At 39.5% G+C, this 23,587-nt stretch overlaps 1 protein-coding gene across 1 annotated transcript in view; it reads left to right on the top strand.

The window, feature by feature from the left end:
* Positions 1 to 4,295: 4,295 nt before the first annotated feature.
* CAMK4 (calcium/calmodulin dependent protein kinase IV) overlaps positions 4,296 to 23,587 on the top strand; it is a 198,875-nt gene continuing 179,583 nt past the window's right edge. The window contains exon 1 of the mRNA XM_090279021.1: positions 4,296 to 4,703. Coding sequence (XP_090135147.1) covers positions 4,543 to 4,703 — 161 coding nt within the window. The 5' untranslated portion in view covers positions 4,296 to 4,542. The remainder of the gene's footprint in view (positions 4,704 to 23,587) is intronic.

Genomic DNA, 23,587 nt, shown 5'->3' on the forward strand with positions numbered 1-23,587 from the left:
ATGTAATCAGAATATGGTGCCACAGTATGCTGTGAGCTACCATACTTCATTCACAAACAATAATGGGATCTTCATTGTTTGGCAGCTGGTGAGTGATTTGGCTCCAAAATTCCATCCTTAAAATCTGCTTCCTTGGACCACTTGGCACTAACTATCTGAAATCAGGTCCCCTTAGAAACATACATCAAGATAGAGAATATAGTCATGTGCATGCACAAAGTTTATTGGGAGACAACCAGGAGCATAGGGAGTAAGGAAAGGATTGGGCAAAAGGCAAGGTTGAACTGTGATGCATTTGTTACAGAGGTCTCAGGCAATCCCACAGAGAGCTCGAGATGTGGACTGAGCCTTCAAGTTGTTGGGAGCTGAGGCCAGGAGTCTGGGATGAGTAATTGCGTGCAAACAGCCACCAGGGAGGGGCTCACTTTGAGTGACACATTCTTGACAGTGCACTGCAGCATCCACTCTACAGCCATCTACAACACTTTACAATGTTTCTTTTTTTTCTTTTTCACCCCTTTGCCTTTTATCTTTCAAACTTTCTTTGTCCTGTTTTCTCTCCCCATCTTGCTGTTTGAAAGCTATAAACTTTCTATTCTTATCACTTTTATCCTTATGTTTTGAATGTATGTTAATTGTATAACTTTCTATCAATGCCCATATTTAAGCAGCTCACCTCTTCTTTGCTTGGAAGGAATGGGATTTGTCGTGTATGTTTATGTTTTCTGTCCCTAACCTTTTTCCTCTGCTGCCTCTCACACTTTTAGACTGATATGTTATACAAATCCACATTATTATATTGGGCACTAATAATCTTTCAAACTTTAGTGTTTTCCTTCATTTAGCACTCTTTCTTGTGTTGTCACACTTGATTTTATTACAGTTCATCCTATAGTGATATTTTTGAGAAGATAAATGGATGACCAATTTTCTGAGCCCTTGAATATTTAAAAATGTCTGTTATTTTGCTTCAATTGGAAGGCTAGTTAGCTTGGGCATAGGTTCAAAATCAGCTTCTCTTTTGAATTTTGAAGCGATTGCTCCAGAATTCAGTGTTACTAATGAGAAGTGTGATGAAATTCTGACTATTGTTTGCAGGTAACCTTGTTACTCTGTTCAGAAACTTTAGTGTTCTTAAATAGCATCAAGAGTTATCTCCACGTAGATTGTTTTACCCTCATTTTTTCCCCAGAATTTCAAACCAATGGAATCATTACATATTCTTTTTAGCTCTGACATTTTTCACAGAGCTTAATGATTTTGAGACTCACCCATATTTCTGTGTGTATTAGTAGTTTATTCTTTTTATTGCTGAATAGTAAAGTATAATTTTTTTCTTTTCTAGTTGTTTGTTGTTAAGTTCCAAAGTTATCTTAGCATTTGAGCACAGTTTATATGTAGATATTTGGATTCCTCCACTGTAGTCTCTTCTTTTTGCAATTTCCTCCTCTATTTCCAGCTTCTCTGCCAGCCCTGAATTATGTTTTCTGACACCTCAAGCAACTAAGAGTTAAAGTGCCTCAGAGCCCTCAAAAGAAAAGCCAAATAAATAAATGTACATTTTATTCAGAACAGTTCCCTTCTTTCATGAATTATATCATTTGCAGTTTTCTAATTTTTTGTGATTCTTATGCACATTTAAATAACTGTATTTATACTTAGTCCACCGATTATAATTGTTATATGTAGGCGGGTTAATCATACCAGCTACTCTGTGATACCAGACCGTAACCTTCTCCATTCATGTTTCAGTGAGACACAAAATAGCTCACTAGAAACTGGGTCCCTGAGCCTGTTCAATGATGGGCTTCACTGTAACATGTTGACAAAAATAAGAATGTTTTGTTCAGAGGTACATGTTCTAATAGCTAGTGTCCATAAGTCCTCCTCCTTTTGAGTTTCTTGGTTTTCTCAGTCATGAACCCTCCAATTTCCTGTATGGCTAGGGATGTATAGATAAAACATGACTTTTCAGCATTCAGGGAGCCTACTGGACTTGGAAGTCTTATGGTTTATTACATAGAGTTTCATGAATCCCCCTGTTTTCAATATGATCTCAGCTACACCTTGTGACCTAAGACATTTTTTTGTTGTTGTTGTTGTTCAACATTTCCAAAAATTAAAGCTCCTTTCTTTTCCAAGCATTTGGAAAGTGTGTTATTTGCTGTGAAGGGTAGAAGAAGAAATGTAGGGGCCTAAGAGCTTCTTATAAAAACGTTCAGCCAATGTCTTATTCTCTGCTCCATATTGAAAGGACTGGTACTCTAATTCCTGAGCATTTCTGGAATTCTGTGGTAAGAATTAGATTTTTCTTATTGTCTTTTCCCAGTCTTCTAAGTTAGTTACCATTTGTCTATCTGTTCCTAGAGTCAAAGATTTAGTTGATATTATTTCTCCCTTTCTCTTTTGTTCTTTTTTATGGTCAGTTTAGATGACATTTCATATGGAGCGATGATGACTTGCCGGACTTAATTACTGTCCCACCTGTTTTAAAATAAAATTTATTTCCCTCTTGTATTTTTAAAATAAATATAAACTGCATTTATTAAGCCAAATACTCTTTTGAAACTTCAGTTAATAGCACTTTTACAAAGCATAGGTGTCAAATGACTCAACTAATGTTGAAAGTAAATAACAACTCTACAATTACCCCTGTACCATGAAATGGTGTTTTTCTAACTATTGCTCCTTCAAACAAAGGAGAAAAAACAGCTTACCATATCTTTCAATGTAATATGCTTGCTTTCGACTTGCATTGTAAAAGAATTGCTAATAACAGACAAGTCTCTACATGTAGTGCTGCCACTTCAAGACAAGCCTCAGAGAGTTGTGAAAAAAAATGGCCTGGCCACACTTCATGCCCATCCCTCCACTGGTCAGTGCAAGCCAAGGGAAACTTGCTAAAAACTGGAATTTACTGTAGAATCCTTTATTAGCTTTCTTTGCTTATGAACTTGGTTTTCTAACATGACGATTAGTGAATTCTTCTCTGAAAAGTAACTTGTTATGTGAGCATTTTTAGTCCTTCACCAAATATTTCAGTATTTAACTGAATTTTTATGAATCTATGTATAGTTACTGTTTGTTAGGCCATTTGTAAATTGAGCATGTAATCATCATCATTAAATTACCTCTGTGGAACAGTTTCTGTATTTCTTTTTATTTCCAATCAACTAAGGATTATATTTCTATCACTAATTGGTTAAATTTTTGTTGTTTGTAGTTCACTTGTTATTAAGAATGGGGACACACTGAAAAAAGTTTAAGGCACGTTGAAGGAAAGTCAGGGGGAAAAATAGGACTAAAAGTTAACACCTGTGAAGTAAGATTAAAGGGCCTAGAGTTATTTTAGCCAGAAATGAGATGTGATGTAATAACTGTCTTTAAATATAAGGATTTTATTGAAGAATATAATGACTAACTGCTGTGCATCTCTGCTGAAATCTGAAAAGAAAAAGTTCAAGGGTAGAAATACAAATGATATATATTTAACCAATACTTGGACTAATAACTTGAAGTTTGATGGACAGTCATTAGAATGCTTGGGATGGGACACATCTCTTGGGAAGAGGACAGAGCTTTAAAATGTAGCAACCTTCTCTGACACGAATGATGACGGGTCTTGCCTTAAGGCACGAGGCTGGACCAGTTGGCTTCCACAGGACCCTTCCAGACCTGTGATTCTCTGTCTGGGTCACTTCTCTTGCCAGCCTTCAGAGCCTGGGAGTGAAGAAGACACAGCAAGTACCTGCCTTTCAAAGAGCTTCAACGGTGCCATAAGAGGCAGTGCCAGCAGTGGCACCACAGAATCTATTCCAACAGAAGACTTCACTCAAAGGCGAGTCAGGTCAGCGTGGACACAGGCCACCAATATAAGCTTTGATAGAGGGACGAACAAGAGATGGCTGGTTAGCTGGTGGTGGGTGGGAGGGGCTGGCCACCCAGACACGCTCAGGGAGGGCTGGGTTGCGACAACAGCCAGGTCCCTTTCTCATCATCCTGCTGGGCCACCCGGCACTCCCGGAGCGAGCGTCCCACTGCGCGTGGTCCTTTCCCGGCTCCCTGCTCCTGCAGAAGGGAGCGTGGGATGATGCTCTGGTCCTTGTGCTTCCCCAAGCTCCTGCATCCGGAGCCGCCCTAGCCGGCACCGCCGCAGCCACTGCTGGAGAGGGAGAAAGGCAAAAAGGGAGGGGGGCTGGAAAGGCTCGGCGGAGGGCGGAGGGGAGGTGGGGAGGTAAAGAGAGAAGGGGGAGGGAATCTCTCCCCTTTGCAGTGCCTCCGCCTTCTCTCTCTTCTGGAGCGGGGACTCGGTTCACGCTCCGCACCCTCTCCCAGGTCCTTGTCCCTTACTCCGCCTAGCCGCCCTCCCTCCCGCGCGAGCGTGCAGAAAGGAAGCCGCAGAGGGCTCCCGGCGTCGGCGGTGGGCGTGTGTGTGGGTGAAGGACACCACCTCTCGCTCCGGCGTTTGCAGGCGGCCGCGAGGGCGGCGGGGCTTCTCACTCGGGCGGCAGCAGCGGCGGCTTCCGGAGTCCCGCCGCGAAGATGCTCAAAGTCACGGTGCCCTCGTGCTCGGCCTCGTCCTGCTCTTCAGTCACCGCCAGCGTGGCCCCGGGCGCCGGGAGCCTCGTTCCGGATTACTGGATCGACGGCTCCAACAGGGATGCCCTGAGTGATTTCTTCGAGGTGGAGTCGGAGCTGGGACGGTAAGGCGGGGGGCGGCGGGCTGCGCGCGGGCTCAGGCTTGTGGGGAAGCCCGGGGCGCGCACTGGGGTTGTCTCTTTCTCAGTGACAGCTCCCGGGATTGCGGGAGCCGGCCTCCCTGCCCTTCGATTTCCCCCTGTCTAGTGTCTAGGAGAGAACTAAGCACCCTTAAAGTGGGAGTCGAGTGTTCGCCGGAGCGCTCAGGCCGGTGCAGCTGCGAGCAGCAGCCCTACTCTCCCCCACACTCCCTCCTCCTCGCCGGCTGCCACTTTCCTTGGGTGACAGCTCCCGCTGCACGTGGGCCCTGCTTCCCCAGTTGGTGTTTTTGCTCAGGATTATAGTTTACCAGAGGGTCCTGTTTATCTAATTATTTTTGGGGTGGCGGCAGAGGGTTCCCCTCCAAATCATGACAGAATTATTACATTAGATTCTTCCTTCTCCCTCTCAGCAAGCTCTCCAAAGCAAGTGGCACTAGAAATTAAACTCAAATACTAGCTTCCCTGCAAAGTCTGCTCCGATTGAAGCGGGGGATGAATTATTTAAAGGAGTTAATGGGAGAATAATGAACTACTGTGGTTTTAAAGAAAAAGTAGCACTTGGGGCCCAGGTAGTGGTAATGAGAAGAGTTCTGCTGCTTTTCTTTTATGTGCTGGAGAGATTTATTTAAACATGTATACAAAAGCCACCTCCCTGGGGTTGCAGAAATGTCCATCATTCCTCCTCTGAAGATCCAAACAGGTAGGAGTTCTGCCATGTGAATGATGCCATATGTTCTCATATTTCTATCCAATGAAAATTATTTTTCCCTTCCTTCTCTCTTCTTCATTTTCTGTTATCCATAGCTAAGTAGAGTTCTCAACACTCAGTTTAGATCCAGGCCCTTTATGATAGGGCATCTGAAGATGTAATTTCAACTGTCGACAAGTTGAAACTTCCATACTTAATGCTTCTTTGCAATTTCATTTTTCATTCTCTTTTGTGCTGTAAAGAGTTTAGTTAACAGCTAATTTCTTTCTTTCTTTCTTTCTTTCTTTCTTTCTTTCTTTCTTTCTTTCTTTCTTTCTTTCTTTCTTCCTTCCTTTCTTCCTTCCTTCCTTCCTTCCTTCCTTTCTTTCTTTCTTTCTTTCTTTATGCCATCAGAGACTACAGTGCAGAATTCCGGATGTTGGTACTTAGTGGGAAGGTGTAAGGGTCACCCTAACCCCCAATTTGTCACTACTAGTAATGATTCATGGAATAAATACAGAAGGTGTATAAGAAATGCAGAACTGGATGAAATTTTAGTAGATTATCTGTTTTAAAATGTTCCAAATACTTGAATACTGAATAATATTGCATAAACATCCTGATTTGATTAATTTTCCAATGTTCATCTGAAGATCTGCTGTTGTAGGCATTCACTAGTAAATTGAAAATGAAATGTCTCCTTCTTACTGTAATTGTATAATGAGCTACTAGTGGAGCAGTGTAAACTTCTGATTAAAGAAATAATCTACTTAAAATTATAGAGTTTGTGCTTTAGAAACTGCCACCTAGTAGAGGAAGTGCCTGATGGTTCTACAGGGACTGTCCCACCACCAAATCTGCTTTCTTAGTAACCTTTACCCCAAATGCCTCTAGTTGTCTCTGACTTATCAACAGCATGCTGATCTTTATGAATCAGCTTCGCCATCAGGAAAGTAAAAAAAAATTCACTTAATTTGAGGAATGGGAAGGTAGTTAGAAAAATAAATAAGTAAATTGCCAGGTGTACACATGTATGGGATGGTAGACTTCATAGGGAGACCTAAGGAATTTGAAGTTAATTTTAGAAAAAGCTTGGTGTTATATTGTGCAATACATTTTGGAGAACAGAGTAAATCAATTTTATATTGCTAAAACTCTAACTCTGCTACCTAGTTGTTTGAATACTCTGAAAATCACAATTATTTTTAGGAAAACTAAAGATTCTTAATTTTACTGTTTTTCAACAGTCCTTTGTATTAAGTAAGTTCTCTGTAGATGGCAGTATTGGTGAGGTGCATGCACACTCCATTTGGTTGGGACTTCGAGAAATATTATCACTTCACAGTCAACATTATTTTTTTCAAAAAAATAAATAAACCTAAAATATAAAGTAACTAGTATTACGGATACAATTACTAAGAATCTATAAAGCCAGAGAATGCAACACAATTAGAGGTATTGATGGAGTGACAAAAGTGCTCTTCCTGCACTAGTGATGAAGTTGAAACCTTCAAGTCTTTACACTCTTTACTCTGTCTTGGGCCAAATCTGCCTACTCTAAGGCTGAAACATTTAATTCATTAGTAACACAGTAATCATTAAGATGCTAATAGAACAGTGCTCCAGATGTCAGTGTGGTTAGTTCCAGGGTGTAGACAACTTCCTCTAGGTTAAGTGAATTTGTTATTCATCCTTCTTCTATTACAATTATCTGGTTGTAAGCCAGTAATACATGAATTCAAGATTGAACATGTAACAATTAGGGCCACACACCCTGAAAATGTGTTTGAAAACTTTAGGAAGCTAAATTCCCAAGACTATAACCACTTGAAGCTCCTGGGTGGTGATGGTAGCGAAGGTCTACATTTAGCCACTTAGACCAGGGCAGATATGATAGCTTTTTTTTTTTTTTCCAGGATCGGGGTGAGGGGTGGGGGTGGGGGTGAAGAGGATTATTTCAGAGTATGAGGTCAACTGATTAAATTTTTCAAAACTGATATTTGAAAATACTGCTCCATTTATAAAGTTTGTCAAAAAGTTTACAAAAAAAATTATGATACATCAACAAATTCAATTCTACTTAAAAATATGAGCTGGCCATGATCCTATGCAGGGCTCCATAATCCTAGAGAGCTGTTGGTCCTTTGCCCAGTGATTTGAGAAATAGGCGTTTCCATGACTTTGCCAAGAGAGAAGAGAGCCTCATCTGGTCCAGACGCTGTCCAGTGTTTTGGTACAGGGAGGGCAGAGTTTGGCCTGCCCTGCTCTGTGATGGGGATTTGGCCTTCTGCATCCAAACCCATGTCTTGTTTTCATTTTTTGCCCACCTTTTGTTCCTGTCTGTTGTATGGAATGAAAAAATTTTTTTAATAAAACTAGATATATTCACACACATAAACACAGACACACATTCAAGGAAACTAAATAAAAGATAATGAAGATAAAAGAAGTATTAAATTATTATGGAATCAATTTTTAAAGCAATTTCCATTCCACTTAACTTCAGTTTCCTTAGGCTAGTGACTTTAAACCCCTACCTCCCCCACACCCTGATCTGCAATTAAAAAAAAAATACAGTTATGGCAACCCAATTGAAGCATAATCATATAGGATCCCTTGCTATATATATTACTGCTTCAGAACCAAATAGATTTAGACAGTGAAACATAGGTGTGTATCAAATAGAAACAAGATTCATAAAATGATGTTTATTATTACCAACAATGTACTCTAATATTTCCTATTTTATGCTGTGTGATATTATTCTACATCATTAAAAAAAATCAGTCAAATCCATGTGATTTCAGATCCCACTAGTGGGTTGTGACTCATTTTGAAAGGTGCTGTTTTAGGCCTTAAGTCAGTGTATGCCAGATAAAGTACGAGGCAGCGTCCTTTGGAAAAAGGTCCTGCAGACCAGTTAGTAACATCGAGCAGTCTTCATTTCCACACATCTGTAGAGAAAAGTTCTCCTAGCTTTGCCTCCAAGTTATTATTGGGTTTCTCCTTTCAAACATTTTCAATAAACTCTGGTGCCTCCCCAAGAACTGTTGGGTACACAGTACTCTGAGTGGCCGAGGGACAGGGAGCTGGGCCGGGACCCCCTAGCTCAGCGGTTCTCAACCTGTGGGTTGCGACCCCTTTTGGGGTCGAACAACCCTTTCACAGGGGTCGCCTCGTCGGCAGCCGTCCGTCTCGAGAGACAATGGTGTAGCTTCTTAAGAGTCTATCTGCACCACCGAGAATGGCTGTGCAGTCCAACTCGGGAGTGACACGGTATCTGTCTCCTCCCGTGTTGAATCGACATCTTGCGATGACGCTGGAGTGTCCTCTCCAGTGAAGCTGAAGCTACAGAGCCTGGGCAGGGTGATATGGAGGGTCTGCTGTTGCCCATGCAGCAGACCCCCCCTCTCTTCGCAGCTGAAGGGTCCAAGGGAAAGACGGAGTCAATACAGCTTGGCTTCAGGTGCGCCGCAGGAGTTGCCGGTGTTGACTACAACGTCAAACCGCCTTAGGGACTCCGGCTCCGGATTTTCTGTCGGGGTTTACTCCCTTAGCCTTTCCCCTGAAGAGGTATGCCGCGAGGCAGCGGAGGTTTTTTGGAGTCAGAGTTTTCCTTCTCTGATGTGCCCTGACTGGAAGATCGAACCAGCGACACTTAGCTCGCAGGCCGACGCTCAATCCACTGAGCCAAACCAGCCACATATAATTACATATTGGTTTTGTGATTAATCACTATGCTTTAATTATGTTCAATTTGTAACAATGAAAATGCATCCTGCATATCAGATATTTACATTACGATTCATAACAGTAGCAAAATTGCAGTTATGAAGTAGCAACGAAAATAATTTTATGGTTGGGGGTCACCACAACATGAGGAACTGTATTGAAGGGTCGCGGCATTAGGAAGGTTGAGAACCACTGCCTTAGCTGCAGAGGGGAGGAACTCAGATGCCTGAGCAGCGTCGTGTTCCACCTGGCAACACAAAACTCTGGCCCCAGGTAATGGCCAGCAAATGCTTCCTGTGAGTTAGCATGAAAAGTGTGCATTTTCTAACAGAAGGGCTCCAACCAGTGCTCCCGGCTGGAGAGGAATCAGAGCCTCTCTTTTCCCTTTCCTTTTTCCCTTAGCCAGGACTCCTCATGCCCTTAGTTGCCCCCTCCCCCAACACTGTGTTTTAGGTCCTGACAGCCTGTCCTGGGTATGTGCTGCTGGCTACGGACCTCCTGCCACCCACACTGCACTTGACATCTAAGCACTTAGGTGCATGGTATGTTCTTCTGGTTCTCTCACTGGGAATTAAGCATATAAATGTTTGGTCCTGGCCTTGTTCACTGTGCACCCAATTCTTTTCTCAGGCTGTTGATTCAGGAGCAAGGTGGGATTGCAAGTGGGAGACTAGGTACTGGAGCTGTACTGGCTCTTTGCAGGAACACTGACTGGAAGCTCCCAGAAGGCAGTCTGTGGATTTGGCTCGTTGACTGTTGTGTGCTCCTCCCCTAGCACAGCGCTATACTCAGCAGGTGCTCAACAAATGTTTCAGAGAATGAATGAACAATAACGAAAGGGACCAAGCACAGTAGGCATGCTCCCTTCCTCTCCTTCAACGTGGTCTCTGTTGGTCCTGATGTGATGATCTCAGTCAGTCCTAGGGATCCCAGGAAAAGGGAAATCCTGTGGCCTGTTTATTCTGTCCCTAAAACTTGCAGGGCCGTGACCCTAATCTCATTCAGCAGTTGGTTTCCTTTCTTCACGGAGAGAGCATTGGTAACTGCCACCTCTGTAGCTTGCAGGTGTTGAAAACAATGCTGCCTTTCTGTGGGCAGAGTGCTTTATGTCTCTGAAATGAAAGGGATTTGGTTTCACCTCTGCTATCATTTTGCCACAGTTGTGCCAGAATTAGGAGTTAAATCAATTTGAACTTAAAGGCATGAAATGCCTCTTGGCTGTGTCAACAACTCAAGTTAATACACGTTAATTGCTAAATTTGGAAATACACTCATTGTGAAGAGCCTCAACATCAAGTGAAGACTATGATAGAATTATTACTTGAATAACACATCATTTTTTCATAGTTAAATACTGTTGCAAAGGTAAAAATAACTACTAATTAAAAAAAAAAAAAAAACTCAGATGCCATTTGCTTCTAAACAGTTATTAAGAACTTTACTTGGAAAAAAAAAAAAGAGAGAGAGAGAGAGAAAGAAAGCACTAACCACACAATAGCTTCAAAGAATTTCTTGTAAACAGTTTACCCTCAGAAATATGTGTGGATTATTTGCTTGCAGTAAGACATTTAAGAATAAAGTACTCAGTGATAGCTAAGTAAACTATTTCAACTACTACTTGTTTTTTCATGTTAATGATTTTATTTCCAGGGGGTGGGGGAGGTAGCTTAAAAAGTAGTTCTCTTTTAGACTCCTTTTTGGGAAAGCTAACATATCTAATAATAATTGAATTTTTAATATTTCAAGGTCAGGTTTATTATGTAAAATATTTTTAATCGACTCAATGAACCATATAATTAAGGGCTGACCAATAACTTTACATGAAATCAATTGCATCTAGAGTCAAAGTTTTGCTCAAAGTATATTGATCTTTAAATATTTTTTCCTACTTGAGAATGCAGGATTACCTGAAAATTTCATAACTACAATGGGTAATTAGGAAGTTAGATTTAAATACTGATAGCATAGTATTAGCTCATAAAGGACATGGACTCTTTAATGCAGTCCATTTAAAAAAAAATCTGATCCTAATGGAGGGCAGTGGTTGTGTGTCAAATAGTGAGTGTTTGGGTGAGTGGGTGGGGGTTTCCTCAGAAGTCTTATCAGTTTAATGATCCAATAAGGACCGGAGAAGAGTTGGCCAATGGGCAAAGAACACTTTGTGTAGTGCTTTCTCTTTTCTCTTAGAGAAGGATTTTTTAAGCATGGCACCATAGACATCTGGGCAGCTGCTTCTTTGCTGTGGGGCTGCCCTGTGCATGGTAGGATGCTTAGCGGTGTCTGGTGTCCTTGGCCTCCACCTACGATATCCAGGAGCAGTCCTCCTCCCTCACTCCCAAGCTATGACACCCAAAACTGTCTCTAGACATTGTCAGATGTCTCCCACTCCTCCTCCTTTTCCTGTTGAGAATCACTGTCTCAGAAATATGACGCTGGGCTTTTACATGACTTTCTTTTGGTTATGTAGATGGTTAACAACAGAGAGGTTGATGGATTTAAATTATTTGACTTTATTGAGTATCTGCTATGACCAGATGTTTTTCCCATTTCTATATAATACCACTAAGATTTCTGTTATATGTGCATACCACCTGTACTATAATTTACTTAATATTTTTGTTTAAAATACATTTTTATTTACCTAAATTTAATTACCAAGAATACTGATTTTTATTAAATTGAAAACTAGTATTCATGCCACAAATATTTATAGAAGCAAATTATAAAAATAAATTGCAATAAAAACAAAGCTGTTTGTTTGTTTGTTAAATTTTTGCTGGAAATATTTGCCTGTAAAAGGTTCTAAGCCTGAGGATCATTCTCTCTTTGTCAAAAAGAGATTAACAAAGATTAACAGGGTTAAAACCACAGTAGCACAAATTGAGGTTTTCTTCCTGATGTAATCAGAACCATTGAACATAATTGAAAAGAGAATAATCTCACTTTTTTTCATTCCTTGCTATTTAATTCCATGACTTTGTGCCATCAAAAAGCTCTGTTACAGGTCTGACATTTTGAAGAACTGTGGGCTAAGCAATATGTGTTGATAGTGTGTGTGTATCGTAGGGCGAGGGGCTAGAATATAAATGTATATGATGTATATAACATCATTCGACCTCCAAATGTATAATTTGTGTCAACAATAATTTCAATATGAGATAAATAAATAAATATTAATATGAGATAGAGAGAAAAGAACTACTTTATGACATTGTGATCATTCCAGTTGCGGGGGGGATTGAAGTGTCTTTATGGAAGGGGTGGACCTTGAAATTTGGCAGAATTTTAACAGATAGAATTTTGGTGAAGGGCATACCAGGTGAAAAGCACATTCTAAGAAAAGGCAAAAACTGGCAGAAAAAAATGCAGGTTATACATTTTATTTTTCAAAGTTTACAAAATATGAACATTATCATGGTAAATAATGTTGGGAGAATAAGTTGATGTCAGACTGAAGATAACATGTACAAAAAGAAGATTGTGTCTATATCAACTCAAAGCAAAACAACGAAACATTAGGAGAGCAAAAGGTGATTATATGAAGTATCTGCATCTGGGGCTTAAGTTGTGGGCCTCAGAACTTGCCAGTTACCCATCAACCAGGGGCATGGGTAAGAGACAACTTATCATGTTTGTTAAAAAAAGAGAGAAAGAAAGTAAGAAAGAAAGAAAGAAAGAGAAAAAGAAAGAAAGAAAGCCCTCCTACAGAAAAGGGAAGCGTGGGATTGAGGGGACTGACATCAATTACCCAGACCTGGTAAAGAGTCTGTGAAGTGACAGACAGCATGTCAGACTTTGGGGGCCATATGCTGTCTGTGACAGTCCTGTGAAACAGCCATAGATGACACAGAAGAAAATGCGCATGCTTGTGTTCCAATAAAACTTTATGACAGTGAAATTTGAATTTCATAGAATTTTTAGATCACAAAGTATTATATTTTTCTTTTTTCTATTCTTATTTTGAAAAAAATTGAAACTGTAAAAACTATCTTTAGTTTGCAGGCTATACAAAAACAAGCAACCCTTAACCATAGTTTGCCAAACACTGACCTAGGCTGATCAAGCTAAAATTCTACTCCTCTTCAGTTACATGAGAATTTCAGGCTAAAATGATATCAAGGCTTTATTCAAGGAACTACCTTGCATCTCCCTTATACTTTGAAAGTGTCAACCTGATATTAGTTTTTAAGGTGGGCACAATCTTTAAATGCCTGCTTACTCATCCTTTTTCTGTATCTATTGAAACTTTAACAGTTATAGCTCTTACGTATATAGCATGTTAGCTAGCTCCATTCATCAACATATTTTTTAAAAATAGAGATTTACAAGAAGTGTGTTTAAGCTAATTTTCCATACCATGATCAGCATTCACATCCAAAGACTATTTACTGAAAGGTAATTTATTTTGCATATAATAATTAAGTAGGTTTCAAGTTGATCATTCTCCTATTATATTTGAAGTGACAATTAATTACAAAATAATATGCTAAATAAATGATTGATAAAAGATTTGTCTCCATTGGTGTTTAATTTTTCCTTTACTAATGTATTATCTACATGTTGAGTAATGTTCCTATAAGCCATGCATATATTTTAGATGGATTAGTAACAATCCTTAAATTGGGACTATGTTTAAATAAGCAGTCTTTTGAAAAAAATACCATTATTCTTTTTATTTTAAATATACTTTAGTGCTAAACTGGTCACTTATGTTTTGACTAAAGAAGTCTCCAAGATGGGATGTCCACATACAGGGTGTGTGTAATAGAGTGGGATGCTACAAAAAGTATTAGAGAATCTTTTCTTCTTAATTTTTGCTAACTTTTGCTAATTTTTTCATGTTTGAAAAAGCACAGCACATATTGGTGCAGTAGTACATGTATAGCATTTATAGGTACATAAGTATATAACAGGAGGAGCATGTGCTCAAAACAACGTGTTGGATGATTATCACATGAAAGAGTGGTATTTATAAATAGATACTGAATAAGCTTCTCATATTTAAATAACATTCTATTTCATAAAAATAATTTAAATGCAGATATATAGATCAAAATGCAAACAAAAAAGAAATCATATCGCAAGGTGTGTCTTTGTTCAGAAAGGGGAAGTGGGTACGTATGTGCACTTGTTATGCATTTTAAGACTAGCTGATGAAAGGTTTTGATAAGAACTTACTGTCCTTGTGACTGAAAAAGTCACAAAACAGTAACAGAAAAGAGGAAAGGAATACAGATTGCTCATTAAGCAGAGGGTCAAATAAATTTTATTTTTCTTGTTGTTGAACCCAAATTTCATATTATTTTGCAATAACCTCAATTTTAATGTACCTTATTTACTTGTGGTAACTTTTTCCAACTGCTGTCTTAGCCAGATGAGTGCTTTTGTCTGAAGTGTTAGGTGGGCAGTGCTTGAAGAGTTGTGGGCATTAGTGCCAGGATGGTGAGTTTATCCCTGCTAACGAATGCATTGCCTTTACTTAGTTACTTCTTAAGTCATGCTTCAGGGTGATGTGGTTGAAAAATCAACCAGGTACAACAGTAGTTCTTACAACATAAAACAAGGCTAGACTTGAATAAGCCTCTGACTAGAATGATCTGCTAAAAAGGTAATGGACATGATGTGTTATTAAGTGTTTTCTCTCTTGGTTTGAGGTAGCTTTCCTTGTTGATAGTACACTTTCTGTCATTTACATCATGATTATAGACAGGGCTTGATGAATATTACAATCTGAAGGAAGTGTAAGGGATAACAAATCTGTAATAATGTTCACACATTTACTGTTACCTACTACATACTATTTGAATGATGTCTTCCTATTGTAAGTCCTTATGGACTGTTTAATAGAGATCTTTGCTTGTCTTTTACCCTCTACTATACTTTTTATCTTAACCTGACTGATTTGTTGTACTGCCTTGAAGAGACAGGTAGTTAGAGACTACTTTAATTTAGGAAGTCACAACTGTCCATTTGGGACTCTAACACATGTACAAGGTCATTCTTTAGTTGTGACAACTTGTCAGTCCAAGTAGGTATACTGCTCTCTATTCATTCAAGTGTATCATTCATATATATATGGCTTCCCATTAGGACAAAGTTATTATTAAATGTGACTAAATTCAAAATATATAATTTAATAAATCAGCCTGGTCTAGAGTAACATGAACACTTAAGCTAATAAAAATGTTTAATGAGGTAAACTCTTGAAAGGTTCTCCTGAGTGTAACCTGTAACTAGAAGCAAACTAAAAACAGAAGAAACAGAAATTTTTCTGTTTGTAATGACACATCAGTGAAATAGAGACCTGAGGAAATTATCAGGATAATCCATAGCAAACCTATACAGTTCTTTTATGTCTTAAGATACCGAGGAAATGGAATGTCAGGACTGCGCTGAGGCCCTGGGGAGCAGTTGAGGTTCTGACCCTGTCCAGGAGGGGGCAGCAGAGCACCAGTCCAGGCTTGAGCTGCCATGTAGTGGGGGTAGTAATTCTCAGGTAGCCCCAGCCCAAGGGGAGAGGCGGATGGGGTAGCTAACTACTCAGAACGGTTTCAAGGCAGGGGCAACAAGCAGGCCATTCTGGACAATTGAGTTAGCGGAGGTGAAGGAAGACTAATGAGTAAGGCAGGGACTAAGACAAGAACTGAGAGAGATGATAGAGGACACAGGCAGGAAAACAGGCAGGATAAAATTGCTACTGCATCACTGTGTCCCTTTGGGTGTAACACTGAACTTCCGTCAACCTCATTCGTATGTAAAATGAAGATTATGGTAGTATATCCTCCCCTGGTTCTATGACCATGAGCTGAGATCACTTATGTATGTGAAAACACTTAGCTGGCTCATGCGCTTAATATTCACCAGACTGGGTACAAGGTGGGTGGTAGGGGCTAACGATTTCAAATTGGTTATCTATAGGGAGAAAACTAAATCCAGTTTATATGACCCTTTTATCAGTCTGACCCCAATTTGCCTGCCAGACCTATTGCTCACCACTTCTAATTACCAGCTTGTTCACTAGGACCTTGTTGTAGTGGCTTTATGGTCATATGTGTATTGAAAATATTTCAATAATATAACAAGGTGACCATCACAAGTGCCATTTTTCAGAGGAGGAACTTGAGGGTCAGAATGGTCAAGCAGCTTGTCCAAGCTCAGGAAAGGGGAGCAGAGCTGGGACTCAAGTCCTGGTTTCTCAGGCTCTGGTGCTTCTTTTCTTTCCACTGTCCCTGCTGTGGCCTCAAGGACCCCCCGTAGATCCTCATATCTCTGTGATGCTGTGCAGGACACTCTCTTGGCCTGAAATGCCCTTGTCCTGATTCCTACAGGGCAGTCATCTTACACCCCAGGCAGAAGGTTTCTCCCACCTCCCTGCTCTCATACCATTTCACATTCATTGTCCTACAGGTAAATGCTTTATGTTCTTTGCCACCAGGGCATCGGCTCCTGGGGCAGAGGAATCCCATGTCTTATCCGTCTTTTATACTACTGAGTCTATTCTTCAGCCTCTTGTCTGCCCCCTCCCCCACTGTGAATGCTTAATAAATGTTTGTATACTAGTGAGGGAATGAATAAATATTGGCTGCAGGACAATGAGAAGGATTTAAATCTCTCTTTCTTCAGGGTGTTTTCCCTCTAAGCCCTCTGCTAAACCAACACACTGTGAAATTACCTGTTCAGTACCTGTTGCCCCCTGAAACATAAGCTGTCAGGGGCCAAGCCTCTGTCCCTCTGCTCACTGCCATGTCCCAGCAACTAGAGCAATGTCTGGTATGCAGTGAGCACTCAGTAAGCATTTGTTGTATAAGTGAGTCATTTGTACCAGCAGGGCTTCTGTGGTTCAAAGTCCTTTGGAACCCAAGGCATGTCTGCTCTCTCTTAAAGGGCCCCTGTATCTGAATGATTGGGAGCAATATGATCTTCTGTGATTAAATTGTTTACATCTAAGGTCCCTTCTAGCCACAAGCATCTGTGCATCTGTGTTTCCTTCCAGTTGATGTCTCTGGATGGTTACCTTAGTCCTTTACTGTGTGTTCAGGAGACAGAGCAGTTCTTCGAGTAAGTGGGAGCTCTAAGCTCTGATGACTTTGTAAGTGTGTGGAAAGATCCTTGAATGATTTTTATTCTTATATTGTGCTTCTTAAATGCCTCACCTTTTTTAAAAAAAAAACATATACTCACTGATATGTTTGCTCATTTCTACTTCCTTTAGTGGACCATACATATGGTGGCATATCTAAGACAGGATTTAGCAAGAAGGGTTGCTTCCTAGCTCTCCTTGTTCTTCTCGTTTTGTTTTTGAAAAGGATCATTCTTTTTAAAAAGGTTGACTTGTGACCTGTTTGTGACTATGTAATCGATAAGCAATGTTCTGTTACAAAGTCCTGTAACATATGTTTTGCTTGACACAGGAGGGGGAGGAGCTAAGGAAGAATCCTGGAGGAAGTCAAAACATACATGGTCTTTATTTGGGGATGTTATTTAAAAATAAATCATTGAGATGTCTAAGTCTTTGATCAAAGTTAATCAATTAATCAATCAATCACTCCTTCCTTGACTTAACTTCCAAGTGGGATCATTAAATTTATGTTCATAATTTTTATGCACTGTCAAAATATGTCTCCATCTCTATTTTGACAACAAAGCCTGGGGGGGGGGGTGTAGTGAAAGAAATCTGTAAGTAGGAACCAGAGGGGCAGAGACAGGGCTGAAGGGCAGAAGAAAAGCCATTCTCCACCTAGGTCTACTTCTTGTTTTCTGAATCCACTTATGCCTCAACCTACAAGCACCTCTGTGTCCCATCTTTATTTCTCCCTGTTCTTCTTGTCCTGCCAGAACCAAGATCTCTCCCATTTTCCTTACATCTCCCCTTGTTATGTCCTGAATGCTTGTGCCCCCCCTTCTTATTTTGTAGCCCTACTCCCACCCCCACCCCACCGCCAGTGTGATATTATTTGGAGATGGGCCTTTGGGGTGAACTAGGATTGGATGAGGTAACAAAGGAGTGCTCTTATGATGGGATCCATGCCCTTAGAAGCAGAGACAACAAAAAGCTTGTTTTCTCTTTCTGTCACTTGAGGAGAAGTGATAAGGTAGATAAATGTTTGCAAGCCAGAAAGAGAGCTCTCACTAGAACCCGGCCATGCTGGACCCTGATCTTGAACTTCCATTTTCCAGAACTGTGAGAAAATTAATTTCTGTTGTTTAAGCCACCCAGTCTTTGATATTTTGTTATGGCAGCCCCAGCTAAGATATCCTTTTGCCCTTCTTCCCCACTTTGATATCTGTCTGACATCAGTCATAACCTCGGAGTTTGCTTGCCATGTTTCAAAAGCTAACCTGAGTTAATCTATGCTAATGTGGCAAGCACAGTTTAAAGGAAGTGTTGTGCTTTTCATTTCGCAGATGCCTACTATTGTTCTACCAGATGTTGAGGAACATAGTCCAGGGACCCACTTCCTGGGCAGTACAACCCCTACATTGGCTTTATCCAGGATGGTTGGAGCTGACTCTGAGTTGCTCTTCTCTCTTTCTAATTAATTAACTACAAGAAGGTTCCCTAGCACAGAGCTGCCTTGCTGCACCCCAGGCTGGGACCGTTCTGTGGTCATGCTCCCCTCCCTCCCCTCTGCCTTTTAGGCACGAGCACCTTGGTCTCCACTGCGCATCCAAACCTGTCGGCTTTCCAAGCACCAGTGCCTGCCAGCTCCAGGCACTTTATTTCCTCAGCAGCTGGCACAGGGTTTTTCTATTGCCAACTGGAAGCTGAGATACTAAAAAATAAAACTTGGCCCATCTTGAGTGTCATATGTTTCCATCAGGATTTGGATCTGCCTTCTGGCAAAACTCGCACCTTTACTTGGGCACCTTCTCTGGACTAAGAACCCAGGATTCTTCTGAGTCTCTGGTCATATTTTCACCTGCTTATTTCAAATGCAGTTTCCAGCCATGAAAAACCTGTGATGCTTATGACTAGTTGAGAGCCAGTACTGACACTTTAATTGGTCTTATTGAATTTGTATATTAACCTATTCAGTGTTTGTTTAGCACTAGGTTGCCTTCCATGATAGTTGATGTCAGTTTCACATCTTAAATGGTAGACTCTCAAGAATAAGGCTCATGTCTTTCAGGTTAATGAGTAGCTAACACACAACACTGAGACATGGATGTTTCCTGCATGACTTCACATGAGCATGAGGTGGTCCAAGAAAAGAGATCTTAATATTTGTAAATATTTGACTACTGTTCTTCATATTTCACATTCTAAAAAGAATGTGTTGTATAACCTTAGGTTTTCCATATCTGCAGACAAAAAGACAGTTGGAGTAATTAAAATAACTGCTGTAGATGGGACTTTCTCTATAATTTTTACAGTTTGCTCTGCTTATAAGAAGGGTGTTAAAATTAGAAAATGTTAATCATTTTGTAGCTTTGAGATCTTATTTTATTCAGGATAATACATTCTTCACTCTAAAGTTAAGTAACTAGGCCCAGAATCACTGCAACTTGACTGTGATTCAGAAATAAAGAATAGAATTCTGGAAATCATTTAAAGATGAAAAAAAAAAACCAAACCAAAACCCTTCATATAGTAAGGAGTATTGTAAAGCAGTCTGTAGTCAGTATACACTGATAAAGGAAAACATATGACCTAGAAGAAACTTCTTATATTTAAATTATGTCATTATTAGTCATACCTAAAAAATATATTTTCCTAACCTCATTTTTCTGACTTAAATGGCAAAATAAAATTTTGTTTCAGGTTTTGTTATACATTTCATTAGTAGCTACTATTAATTATCTTAGTCTCTCTTCTGATGAAAGGATTTTTTTTCAGCACTCAAAAAACAAATTAATAAACTTTAAGGAAGCTGTTAATGAGATAGATATGGCTAGGAAAAAAGGGGGAAAGTATAGAGACCAGATGACTTAAGACATGCTTCTTCTGAGTGTCATTGAGGTAAGGGGTATTAATTCAGGAATAGCTTTGTGTTAAGGAGGAGATTGTAAGTGATTGGATATCACGGTCTTTCAAGATGTCTTCTGATTCCAAGATTCTGGAAATGTGTTGGCTGGAGTCTGATGCTGAGAATACCAAGCAGGGTTGCAGGCCACTTATAATGAACCAGTGACTGTCAGGGATATTAATAGAACCTCCAGTGATAACTGTGGTAGTGTAAAACTACCCTCTAACTCTGGTACCTATTAGCTGTCTTTTGTTAATGAATCTTTTAAACTGAAATGAGCTTCACTTTCCTCATCCATTAAATGAAAATGTTATTGCCTTTCCCACAGGATTATGGCAAAGATTTAAGAAAGATAAATTATGTGGCAGTACTAAACAAAAAAGCACATACTGCATTAGATTTTTTATTTGAGTAACAATGATGATTATTTTTATTTTTACTATTAACTCCAGAATTTATTTGGATTCCACCAGCTCTTCCATTAATGTCCTCTTTCTTTTCTGGGATCCAATCCAGGCAACCACACTGCATTAGCTGTCATGTTTTCCCTGCTTTCTTTGATATGTTACAGGTTTTCAGTCTTTTCTTGTTTTTCATGACCTTGACTGTCTTGAGGCATATTGGCCAGATATCCTGTAGAATGGGTTTGTCTGTTGTTTCTCACATGAGTAATGGGGGTTATGAGTTTTTAGAAAGAATACCACAGAGGTGAAGTGCCCTTCTTATCCCATCACATCATCAGAGCTACATAACGCATGCTCACTGGTGATATTAATATTCATCATTTGGTCACAGGAGGGTCTGCCAAGTCTCTCCCTATGCAGTTACTATGACCCTTTCCCCACTCTGTCTAGTTTTTAGAACTGGGTCATTAAGTCTAACCGCTCTTGGGATGGAAGGTGATTAAGCTTTAAGCTCTGCATCTACATACATTATAGTTCTTCTGTAAGCAAGATTTGTGAGGTATTGTTTAATCACTGATAAATTCTTATATGTATATACAATGATTGCAATCATTTTATTTTCCACAATGCTCCTAAAAATATACTGCCACCATAAACCATGCAACGGGGAATGTACTAGACAATGAAAAACTTTGAATCTGGTAGAAGCTGTTGCTGGAATCATGCGCTTAGACAATGGAGCGTGTTATAGATGAGAGGAGAGGTGCAGGTAATGGTTCTCGTCCTGTGCTCAAAGTGGGACGGTGCTGGTTGTACCTCAATCATCAAATTGTAAAAACACTGATTCTATATCATGGTTCACTTATCGCGGCCTCACTGTATGGCGGGATTTTAAAAAATATTATATTTAATTATTTATCACAGATTTTTCACTATATTGAGGGATTTTGTGGTACTGTATACGTATGTTGTTAAAGTTAAGTAGGTTTAAGAGTGTAGAATATGTTTAAGAACACAAGTAGTGTTTATAAAAGTGTGGAAAAGGTTAATAAGGAGTGGGAAAGGTTAATAAGGGTCTGGGAACGGTTTATAAGTGTGTGGGAAGGGTTTGTAAAGCCTTAAAATATATATAAATACTAAAATAAATGTAAGATTTTTACTTCACGGATTTTCACCTTTCGTGGGGGGTCTAGAATGTAATACCCACAATAAGTGAGGGAATACTATATTGTGATTGTGTCTTGTGCCAGTATCTATGTGACTGAAATGTGCATACAACTACACCATTCTTAAGATCCTGACATAGATTTCCTGGAATGTAGCACCTTAGAAATCAACCAGTCCAGTGTGTCATTGAACACCTGAAGGAACCGAAGTACAGAAAGGGCACGTGTCTTTCCCAGCATGACAAAACTCATTAGTAGTAGAAATGGGACTAGAACCATGTTCTTCTGCACTTTGACTCTGTGACACACTTTTTTCCCCTCCCAAGTGCTATTTGCAGAAACCTGGGCTTAAACCAGTTCTGGCTCATCTACTAAAGCTTTCTCAGGTTATTTCAGAATACAAAATTTCTTATCTCCAAGAAACTGCAAAAGATTGTGGTTTTTGAATTGGCACTATGTTCTACCTTGTATGTTGTGCTTCCTTATTTTATTTTTTTGCAGAGGATGCAGTCTTAAAAATTAAAATGCAGCAACAACTATTAAACATTGGATAATACTTTATACTTGACTTCTTTCATATTTTGGACATTGTTCCTTCACCTTGTAAAACACCTTTGACCCTAAATGTCTTAAAATCACATTTAAGAATCCTAGCATGCATGTTAGAGTGCACTCTGTTTTTGTTTGTGAGTAATTTGGGGGCTGAGATTCTCATTGAAGAAACTTGTCATATATGCAAGTGTCCCACCCACTTTAAAAAGGCTACCTCTATTAAAATATAACAGAACAAATTGCCTTTTCTTTGTTCTTGTAACACTAGTAAAATTGAATGCTTGAGCAAATGGATAAGTTCATATATTACTCCAATATTTAGCAGAACTCAGAACCTGGAAAATCACATGGAGATATTTTTATGGCACTGCAAACGTCATCAGACCAAGGCTGTTTTCTTATGGTTGGGAACACTATTGACTCCAAAAGTTATTAATAATAGAATATACAGGGTATTTATTTTTAATTTTATTTTTGAGTATCTTTTATTGATTATGCTATTACAGTTGTCCCAATGTTTCCCCATTGCCCCACTCTGCCCAGTACCTTCTTTCCCTCCAGCAAACCCTTAGTTCATGTCCATGTGTCATGACTGTAAGTTCTTTGGCTTCTCCATTTTCTGTACAATTCTTAACATCCCCCTGTCTGTTTTGTATCCTCCCATTATGCTTCTTAATCCCTGCACCTTTTCCTCATTTCTCCCTTTTCCCCTCCCAGCTTATCATCCTCCAAATGGTTTCCATATCTATGATTCTGTTCCTGTTTTAGTTCTTTGCTTAGTTTGTTTTGTTTTTGAGATTCGTTTGTTGATAGTTGTGTTTGTTGTCATTTTAATGTTCATAGTTTTGATCTTCTTTTCTTAAATAAGTCCCTTTAACATTTCATATAACAAGGGCTTGGTGATGCTGAACTCCTTTAGCTTTACCTTGTCTGGGAAGCACTTTATTTGCCCTTCCATCTAAATGATAGCTTTGCTGGATAGAGTAATCTTGGTTGTAGGTCCTTGCTTTTCATTACTTTGAATACTTCTTGCCAGCCCCTTCTTGCCTGCAGAGATTCTGTTGAGAAGTCAGCTGGTAGTTTTATGGGAACTCCTTTGTAGGTTATTCTTACTTTTAATGAGTGATAACAGCACCTGTTTGCATTAAATAATTATTTGTTTGTTTGTTTGTTTTTACACCAACAATTTTGCTGACTACAGTGATAGGCTGGCAACTTAGGCTTTAAACTCCTTTAACTGATAAAAGAAACTATTTTTATTTATTGTTGATAAAATGGCAGAAGTTTGCATTTTCAATAAAAGGGAAAATTGTAACAATGTCTATTTCTTTTGTTCACA

This window comes from Furipterus horrens, unplaced genomic scaffold, assembly GCF_987537825.1.
Source record: "Furipterus horrens unplaced genomic scaffold, mFurHor1.1.pri manual_scaffold_5, whole genome shotgun sequence".
Classification (NCBI taxonomy): Eukaryota; Metazoa; Chordata; class Mammalia; order Chiroptera; family Furipteridae; genus Furipterus; species Furipterus horrens.